The sequence below is a fragment of the Saccopteryx bilineata genome, chromosome 11, assembly GCF_036850765.1.
Source record: "Saccopteryx bilineata isolate mSacBil1 chromosome 11, mSacBil1_pri_phased_curated, whole genome shotgun sequence".
NCBI classification, from domain to species: domain Eukaryota; kingdom Metazoa; phylum Chordata; class Mammalia; order Chiroptera; family Emballonuridae; genus Saccopteryx; species Saccopteryx bilineata.
The window spans coordinates 48543278-48553446 of NC_089500.1; the positions used below are offsets into that span (position 1 = coordinate 48543278).

At 47.3% G+C, this 10169-nt stretch overlaps 1 protein-coding gene across 2 annotated transcripts; it reads left to right on the top strand.

Moving 5' to 3' along the window:
• Positions 1–2460: 2460 nt before the first annotated feature.
• Positions 2461–9246, top strand: ADCYAP1 (adenylate cyclase activating polypeptide 1). 2 transcript variants are annotated; one of them, XM_066247286.1, is made up of 5 exons: positions 2461–3044; positions 3371–3481; positions 5646–5789; positions 6244–6342; positions 7367–9246. In XM_066247286.1, the coding sequence occupies exons 2-5, from the start codon at positions 3372–3374 to the stop codon at positions 7554–7556; spliced, it is 543 nt and encodes a 180-aa protein (XP_066103383.1). In that variant the 5' UTR covers positions 2461–3044; position 3371; the 3' UTR covers positions 7557–9246. The 2 variants fall into 2 exon arrangements, with proteins under 2 accessions (XP_066103383.1, XP_066103384.1); XM_066247287.1 differs by lacking the exons at positions 2461–3044; positions 3371–3481 and adding an exon at positions 4052–4176.
• Positions 9247–10169: the final 923 nt, after the last annotated feature.

The window sequence follows — 10169 nt, forward strand, 5'->3', positions numbered from 1 at the left end:
GACGATCAAAGAATGGAATGAAAGATCTGCAGAATGATCGTCTCCGGGGTTTGAGTCCCCCAAACAGCTGTGTGTCGGGGCTGGAGGGTCTTTAACATTGTGCTGAGCAATGAGTGGATCTCCAAAGCTAGATTATCTGGAGTTCAGTGACCAAAACTCTCAAAATAAATTCTGGACTTAATTCTGTACTTCACCAAATGGGTTCAGTCCTCGAGGCCAGTAATTTTGAAATGCGGACTTCCGCATTGAGTGCTTTCGCTGAGAAGAGAGGAAGTGGCACAGCTTTTACGAGCCAGAGGTGCAGTTCAGAGTCTCGGGGGCCTGTAGAGTCAGCAGTTCCACCACCTTCTCCAATAAGTTAATGGTATTTGTGGTTTTCCCCCTTCAGTAGGCCATGAAGTCAACAAACTCCCCACATGGTGGCTCCCTTTACTAAAGTTGAACTGTGAATTCGTACAAAGAGTCTTGGAAATTTTCAAGGATGTCTATAGATTGAATTTATTTCAGAATTCGTGTGGGAGGAAAGAGTAAGGATTTTAATCGAGTTCATCTTTGACGTGAAACAAGTCATAGACAGCAAAGCCAAGAGTCCGTAATAGTTTTGGGCGCTGCAATAAGAAAGATATCTCTGCTTGATTATCGGGTGGTGTTCACCTCCCGCGCAAGCTTATTCTAGAGGCAGAGCTGAATACGGAACAATGCATGTAAACACTCCAACATGAATGAGCAAACATATGCAGTAGAGCCAAAGAGATTCTTCCCATGTAGATGCGGTTTACTGCAGGCTAGCGATCTGGGGCATCCCCAGGAATAAACTAAGAGGAGGTAGGCAGTTTCTGGCCAAAAATGGCAAAGAATATGCCAAACTTAGTGTTCTTGGAGGAAGGCTTAAATCTCAAGTAAGAGAGAGGGAAAAGGCATTGAAATGAGAAAAGCATCATAATTTTGCCTTAGGAAAACATGTAGAACTAATATAGCTTATTTAAATGTTAGATCCAAATCAGTAACAGGAAACACTACCACTCCAAATAATCAACATGCACACAGTAATGGTTATTGATGGCTCTATTCCCTTTGTGAAAGAAATAGACCCGAGTTCTTTTACTGGAGAAGAAATTTACAAATCTTAAATTACTCAGGGAGTTGGAAGCCTCCCTGTGGCCTCTTAAAGGATGTGGTCTTCCCTTATTGCTTTCTCTTCCCACGTCATTTTCAGTTAAAATTTTTTTTTTTTTACTGTTCCCAACAGAGGGCTTCCTGTTAGGAACCCTCAGCAAGTGAACTTGTACTGGGAATCCTTGTCCTTTCCCAGTCTGTTAGGTATTTTTCTGAACAAACTGAAGTTGTAAGTAAAGGGGGAAAACATTTCTCACTCCAAAATTCTTAAAATTTGACTTTTTTTTTTTTTTGTGGAAAGCACAATATCACAGTTTCAATTCTTCACACCAGTAAGAGCCTCAGAAAGTGTGCAAGTGTCTAAATAGGTCATCTAGAAGTCCAAAAGCCAGGACTAACAGGAGACGTAGAATGTTCTTTGCTGAAATCTAGAAGGGTTGGACCATTTTCAGCTTTAAGGGCATTTATGGACACTGCAAGGGGGAGCATATCTAAACAGTGGGGGGTACATGGGCAAAAAATTGCCACATTAATGGCACCACAGACGAATCCTCAGATTTAGAGGCTGTGGTAAAAAAAACACAAAACAAAACAAAACAAACAAACAAACAAAAAAAAACTGAATGAGAGGTAATTTTCAATGTTTAGAATATCTGCGACCAAACACGTTCAGTACCCAAAGCTGTGCTCTGGATGTAGCTTTAACTCATCAATCTACTCATAGCCAGACTAGAAACGAGGCCCAGACTCATTAGCCATTTACTGAAAATCCTGCAAGACTTCCCTTTAAAAACAAAACGACTTCCACACTTAATCGTCTATCTGAAAGAACATACGCAAGAAATTAGGAGATCTAAATTAAATTTATTAAATAGGAGAGCTCGACAGTGCTTAATTCCAGGGACTAGAGCTCTGAAGGCTGGGGCTTGATGAAAAGTAGAGAGAAATAAGTAGGGATATCATTAAAAACATGACTTTTTATCAGCTTAAAATCCTGTGAATTCTTTACCCATCTTGAGATATGGGCAAAATTAAAAACTACCAAAAATAATTGAACTTCTTAAAAATTGGATTGTATGAGTGAAAGGTGCTTATGAGAAGTGAATGACTCCGGAACTTATCATCCAAGAGGACAGCACAGAATAGTTAGTTAATATGTTCCTTGAGGAATTAGGATGCTGACGTCTTTTTCTGATACCCGATCATTGCGTGACTGAAAAAAAAAAAAAAAAAAAAAAAAGGAAGTCATTTCGTGAGCGCAACAGTGAAACAAAATAGTCCGTACTTAAAGGCCACAGGCAGACAGATGTTGACAGAGAAGTCTCTTCTAAAACCACGTTCAGATAAATTTCTGCCCACTGCATATATAAATAAGAGCAGAGGGCCGGTCACCTCTGTAACCACCGGCAGCAGCAGAAGAAGCCGCAGCTTCAGACGCAGCTAGAAGGACCTCGGAGCACAGAAAGCACTGCTGACTCGCGCAGCTGCCCGACCAGACCAGGCGGCTTCCTCAGAAACCAGCTTCGCCTTGGCCCTCTCTCTCTGTCCTTCCTTTCCTTCTTCGGCTTTTCTTTCTTATCCTTAATCACTTATTTCTTTCTCCCGGTGGACTTAGGCCACTTTGTCCTTCATCCCCACTTTAGCTTGTCGCCTCTTCGTTCTTCTTTCTCTATCTCTTTCCTCGCCCCGTTCTCCCCGGTGTGTTCACGCTCCCTTCTAGTTCTGTGCTCTACAAAGTTTTAAACAGAATACTGGGGACCAGCAAACAAGTCCTCCAGCTCCTCCTGCTGCTCCTGTTTGCTCCCGCGGCTTCTCCTCAGGCACCAACATCAGACGGTGATGCCTCTTGGCTGCTGACTCCAGCGCAGAAACTTGGCGGAACCCTTGGCTCACCGTCCTACTTGGCAGCAAACCCTCTCCCAGACGCGGTAAGAGTTGAATGGTAAGGGAAGTGGGGGGGGGGGGGCAGTCTTACCAAACCGTACGGCTCACCTGACTGCTGATTCTTTTGTTGGCAATAGTTAGCTTTCCTTCGCACCGGGTCTAGCGAGTTAGGAATATATTTTAGTAACTACGTATAGCGAAAAGGAAGTGGCAGGTCGAGCTCGGGCTTTCACTCAGGGCTTTTCAGCACTGGGGAGTCTTGCGCTCTCTCCCTACCCCTAGCTCCGGGAGTATTTGGGGTTGGAGGGTGGGAGGCCAGGGGCATTCTGACAGTTGTATGCCTTCCCCCCTCCCCCCCTGTCCTGCACAGAATGACCATGTGTAGCGGAGCGAGGCTGACCCTTCTGGTCTACGGGATCATCATGCACAGCAGCGTGTCCTGCTCACCTGACACCACCGGACTCCCGTTCCGTGGAATCAGGTAGGTGCTGGCTGCGCGGATGAACGGAGCTGGGCTTGCTCTGCCCCGGACACCTCCTCGTGGTCGCCCTCCGCAGTTCCTCAGCCCCAGCTACGGCTCTCTCCCCACGCGCTCCACAGCGTAGCTGCAGCCGCCAGCCTAGGTCGGGCGGCGGGTCCCTGGCTGCCGCTCAGCTTCGGGGCCCGGCACACTGTTCTCCGGCTCGGCGCCCCTCCCCCAGCCCGAGGCGGCCAAGGGGCCCGGGTGGAACCAGCTCGCTGCCTCGGGCAGTAGAAACCTATCCACTATCAGCCCCGCCCGCGAAAGGGGGGGAGCAGGGCATGGCCTGGAGCTTGACATCTTTTTCCCATTCTCAGCTGGAGTTCGGAGGACCTCGGCTCGGTTCGCGGAGCCAGGTGGGAGGGTGGAGCGTGAAGCTCCCAGGACTTTGCTTTGTTATAGCTTGTTCCCCATTATCACGGAGGGGGTCTCTTTCATTTCAATTCAGATTCTTTCCCCTGGAAGATCACTCTCAAGTGATACGTTTTTACGACTGCATTTTGAGTCTCAGGCTGTCTTGAAGAGGCGGGAGTGTTGGTCGGGTAGGTTGAGGAAAAGCGATCTGAGAGAAGGAAGAACAAAAATGAATCTGAAAAGGAGGGGGAGAAACAGGTGCCACGAATGCAAGGAAAGAGGAAAAGGAAGCTAGCAAGCAGGTAGGATCTGGATAGCCCTGCCCGCCCCGGGCTTTTTTTTTTTTTTTTTCCGAATCCTGGTTTCTAATCAGCCTAGTACCCCCTGGGTCAGCGGGAAAGTGGAAGCCCCCTTTGCAGCGCTGCGTTCGCGCCCCGCGGGGCACCAGGCTCCTGGCAGCGAAGAGCACTGAGTTCTGCCCGCAAAGCTGCTTCTCCGAGCCGCGCCCCAAAAACGCGCCTCTAGGGCCGCCGACCATTGATTTGGCGCGAGAGATGGGTTCTGGCTTCAGTATCAGGACGCCAGCATTTGAGTACAGGGAGGATGGAGGAGGCCAGCAAGACCCGGGCGGTCCGGCCAGAGGGTCAGGGCAGAGATGCGTAGCCTGGGGAAGGCTGGGTGCGAGGCGGGCGGAGAAAAGCGCTTGCCTGGTCCGTCCCTACCTCTCCAGGAATGAAGGAGAGACGAGCGGAGTAACTAAGTGTGACTCCAACCCCTCCTAGAGCGCGCGTCTTGCCCCAGCCGCTTGGACGCTTTCCCAGTCTCTCCAGCGGCCCGAAGCGAGGAGTTTTTGTGTTTTAACCCACCTCTCCCCGTTCTATATCTAGGCTAGATGCGGTTGGCAAAGGCAACTGCGAGGCCACCGTGCTCTTGACGCTCTCGGTCTCCTATTGACCACTTATTGATCCTCAAGGTTGAGTTGCGGTCCCGTCGCCCCGCCGTCGCTCGCAGTTAGACAGAACTATTTATTTAGTGGACTTAAAAGCCCTATTTAATCCCCCAGCTATTTTAAAAGGGCCCTTTCTCTCCGGGCAAGAGACAACAGAGGGCACGCACGCCACGGAATGAGCCGCCGCCGCCAAACCGACTAAGTTTAGAGGCATCTATTATTCGTGTTCCTGCCAGATTCTTTCCGGCCCAAAATAGAAGCCGGAGGTTTTCCGTGACCTACATCTGCGCAGGGAAGGGCTCCCTGGGGCTCAGAGGCTGGGTGGGGGTGGTTGCGGGAGTCGGCTGCTACAGACCCCATCAACCCAACCTTTCTGTTCCGCTCCGGGTCTCCCCCATCGGGTCTTTGTGTTGGCCGGAGCCTTGTAGCCTCCTAGGGCCAGTGTAGTCCCCGCCCGTTGCTGTTTGTGGGGGAGGTTCAGGCTCCAGGCCAACAACCGGGCTGTTCTTTTCGGGGACGAGGTGAGCGCGGTCGGCGGAGACACCTTGGCTTCTCAGTGCCCATGGAGGCCGCAGCCCTGCTGGGCTAACCTTCACCCGCAAAAGGAGGATTGGGAGAGCCCCTCGTGGGGTGGTGGGAACTTCTGGGTGTAGTTTTCTCTTTATTGCCTCTGCCCTTACCCCCTGTCCTGGAAGAGGCAGTTCTCCGTGGGAGAACTTGAGGAGGGAGAAAAACCAGCGCAAGCCCACTTCTCTGCGGTCCTCGCAGCACCGAGGAGGCGCTTGTCCTGACCCCTCCTTCTGCCCCCGGCTACCCCTGCAGGTCGGAGGACGCGGCGTACGAGGAGACGTACGACGAGTACGGAAACCAGCTGCAGAACTTCTACGACTTGGAGCCGCGGGGCGTGGACAGCCCCGCCTCCGCGCAGCGCGGAGCCAACGCGCTCAGCCAACCCGGGGAGATGAGGTACTAACCGTGCGGCCTCCGAGCGCCCCGGGACCGAGGTAGTGGGAGGGACAGTAGACTGGCCCACCCCGGAGGTCCTTTTTCATAAAAGCCCTCAAGGTTGTCTTCTCTTCCAACGACAGCGACAGAAAGTTTGTAGCGGGCTGGCCTGTGTGGACGGAAAGGCCGCGTGGTGACCGAATGGTTTGTGGTCAAGGGTGGCAGGGAATGCGCGCCCGGCCGATGCAGAGCTCAGACTCCACACCTGCCACCCAGCAGGGCAGGTGGAACTTCCGTTCCTGGTAGCCATTCACGGGAACATCCCAAGAGAGTTATTCAGGAGTTCTGGGCCTCTCGGGGATATTCCCGTCAGCATCCCGGGGCGTCAAGGGGCGAGCTTCCCCAGCGGGGAGCTTGGGAAGCCGCTGAGGGAAGGAGGCAGTGACCCTGGGCACGTACTTTGTCTCCCCGCTAGAGATATCTCCCACGTGATCCTTAAGAAGGCCTACCGCAAAGTATTGGACCAGCTGTCCGGCGAGAAATTACTGCAGAAGCTCGTGGCCAAGGGTGTGGGGTAAGAGTTTGCTAAAGAGTTAACAAGCGCGTGATGGCGCGCGTGCGCTGGGGTGGGTGTCCATGCGGAGCGCGCGAGGTGGGCGGTGCGGCTCCTACCGTCCGCGTGCACTTGGGGCCGAGCGCGAGTCTGCCCCTCCCGGTCCGACCCGTAAAGATTCCGAAGTGTCCCCCTGATGTTTGGGGAGAGAGGTAGGGATCCAGGAGGGAAAAGGAGAGGGCAGGAAAACTGGGGAGTTTGATCTGTTTTGAATAATAACTAATAAAAAATCAACACCCTCTTGTCATTCAAAACCTTCAAGCTTTGCGGGACAATTTGCTGTAATAGTCTCTAAATTTGATTAAAAAAAACCACATTTTTTTTTATTGTAAATTGGAATTGAAACCAACAAACCCTCAAATTTGGACAGTTAAGGAAATAGTTTTTACTCGTGCCAGACATACCCAGAGCACAGGGCTGGCGTGGAGCATCTCTCAGCAGAAGGCAGCACTTTAATAAAACCCATGGGGAAACGGATTACATTTTTAGTAATGAATAATTCATGCAATGAACAATATTACCTACGGTTAGTCGACCTATATTATTATCACGTTTTTCAATTTAGCGTGCAGAAGGAGAGTGCTTATGTAGAAATTGCGGATTGATGTCAACTCCACGGCAGCAGCTAATGTGGCATTTAGGGCTCTTTCGTTATTTTCTGTTAGGACAATTCAGCGCAAATGTACAGACGGGATGGTCGTGTCTCCAGGACAGAGGTTAGGCTAAAATGCGTGTATTTGGCGGGGACCTCACACCGAGCCCCTTCCCGTCAGGACCTGGTGCCAGTAAACCCTCGGTGGGGAGAGAGGAATGAGAGGTTTCTCTTCCAGCTCCCCTCTAACTGGCAGAGGAAGGAGGGCAGTGAGAGAGAAAGCCGGTGCCCTTTGCGTAGGCTCCCGCGTGGGCTGGGGCCCGTCTGCTTTCTGCATCTATTGAACCTGGGTCTCCCGCCCTGCCACCCTCTTCCTGACCCCTATTTTTGCAGTGGAATTCGAGGTGGCTACACGAAGGACAACTGGGATCCGCTCTCCAAGCGCCATTCGGACGGAATCTTCACGGACAGCTACAGCCGCTACCGGAAACAAATGGCTGTGAAGAAATACTTGGCGGCAGTTCTAGGAAAAAGGTATAAACAAAGGGTTAAAAACAAAGGACGCCGAATAGCGTATTTGTAGCGATGAGTTACCAGCTACTCTGTGTATACAACCCTGACACAATGAAAAGTCATTTTCCCAGCAAATGGAACAGTCATCGCTCATGTGTTCTATCCAAACGTATTTATGTATAAAGTAAAGCCATTAAATGAATATTTTGATAATAATATTGTTTTTCTTTTTACAAAGCACTAGAGAATGCACAGATATACTTTGTGGACCAATTATTGATATATATATTTAAGAATATATATAATAGAGAGCAGTTTATACAAAATGTGCACAAGGATTGAAAATTCACCTGAGCTGTTTATGTATTTATATAAAATAGAAAAATAGACAATCATTGTTTTGAATATTACTCCTATTTTTGTAAACTGGAATTAAAAGGATAGTATTTTTATCCACTACAGGCCTAAATATATTAATACTGACCATTTGCTACTGTATATAAACAATAATGCCCTGCTCCAGGGAGATTTTGAGGTAATGATTTGGGAGAATTACTGTAGGACATTCATTTCCAGTGAGTCTCTGGGGCAGGCTGCTTCAATCCCAGCCCAACTCAGCGAGGCACGGACCCCCTCGCTGGGTGACAATTCTAACACTTCTGCTTTTTTTTTTGATTCTACCTTTATGTGTATTTGTCTCTTTTTAGACTCTCAGCCCAGAAGGAGATTCTCCCGATTAAATAACAGCTCTATCTAAATTGTACTTCTCCCCAGAATTCACACCATTCCCTGGGGCAAGAGTTGGGAGATTGTACAGAGAAGGGAGACTTGGGTAGAAAGCTCCCTTTTCTGTACTTCCAGGAAACCCAATATCCCAAGGTTAGGACAATTGGAACAAAGTGAAAGAAATGCAGGTATACTGGAAGAGGCAGAGCAAAAACGCAGTAGGAGGAGGACCCTGGAAAGGGACTGTTTTGGGGCTGCCCCGGCTCTGGGATGCTAGGGGTAAGCTGAGTCCTCATCTTAGGCCCCCAGCCTGACTGTCTGGGTGCTGGGTGTTGGAAATGGATGCAAAGTACGATGTGTTTTTCTCCAGTGCTGTCCACGCTTCTCATCTTGTGAAATGGCCAGGATCCTCCCCTTGAGCCCTGCTCTGTAGGAGCTATCCTTTTCTTTTGTGGCTTTTCTGAAGACTCCTTCCAACCCTCTTGCACTGTTTAAGTACTGTTTACCATTTTTCATTCACTTCTCTTGAACTTGTGAATGTGTCTTACTTTTTTGGTGTTTGATGCAAGCACTTACTGTAAAGTTTAGGAAACCCTATGTAGTTATTACTAAGTAATTATGCACTAAATATGAATCTTTTGTTTCTTGTTTATTGAGTTTGTAGGTAAAATGTATTTTTTTACCTTATGGCTTATTGCTTAGTAAACTTTGTTTCATAAAACCAATCTTTGTCATATTAGAATGTGTAGTGTTCATATGTTGTTCAGTTTTATTAACTGATAAATCATTTAAACCTCGTCTTCTTATGTATGTGTACTATCTTATATTTGTGGTCAAAAGTAAGGTAAGCAAGCTCCACAGACCCTGAGAACTTCCCTTTGTATCCTTTCTTGGCTACAGAAAGCATGTCTGTCTGTTTCCTATCAATTTCTTGAACATACTGAGTTATCTCTATAAAGAAAAGAATCTTCACCCAACAACCAGATCAAGCAGCAACACGCAAACCAGCCAAACTCTCAAATTTCAGACACAAATGCTTTTGAAAAAAACAAAACAAAAAAAGAAGACAAACAAGAAAAGATTAAATGTTAGCTTGTAAAAGTTTAAAGGACCTTTCCTTTTCTTTACGGATTTGACTTCAGTATGAAGTCATAAATCAAAGAAAACAATTGAATTTGCATTTCCAGGCGGGATGGATGCTGCCAGGAGATCACATTGCAAACAGTGAAAGCTCAGAGGCTTTCGATCTTGCCTGAGTCCTGTGTACGGGATCAATCTTTCTTTAATTCTGCAGTCTCCTCAGGCAATGTGACATGGGACGCAGTTTGCAGCTGTAGTGCCTTTCTTTGCCTTTTAAATCGCCACGAATCACAGATGGCTATTTAGTGGCCCTACAATGCTGCAACTCATCGGCTTGCATTTTAGTCTTAATTATTTGTTTCTTGGATAATGGGCAGTTTTCTGTATTTGTGTCAGCTGTTAGTGGTGTAATAGGGCTCTAGTTAACCTTTTATTTTATGAAGTCTAATTTAGTGTTTCCGTGGCTAGTTGCAAGCATCTACAGTGATCATCCAGTTTAATCTTTTGTATACTTTTTAGAAATGCCAAGAGCCTTACTAACCTGGAGCAGATTTATGATATAGTGATAATTTAGGTATATGTTAGTCTTGAAGCTCTTATTTTGTGTGCAAATGATTATAAAAACATCTTAACCACATATTATTACACATAATATCTATAACTAGGACTTTGATAACTGTTATATAAAGTATGTAAAATTTGTATGAATAAATTTTTGTAAACAATGCAAACTCGTCTAATGTTTGGAGAAAAAAATCAGGAAATAACTACTTTAAAATCTTTTAAAGTATATATTTTCTCTACCAACCATAGGAATTTTCATGTCTGCAATATATATCTATTTAAGCATCCATGTATTTTCATAAGTGTATTTTAA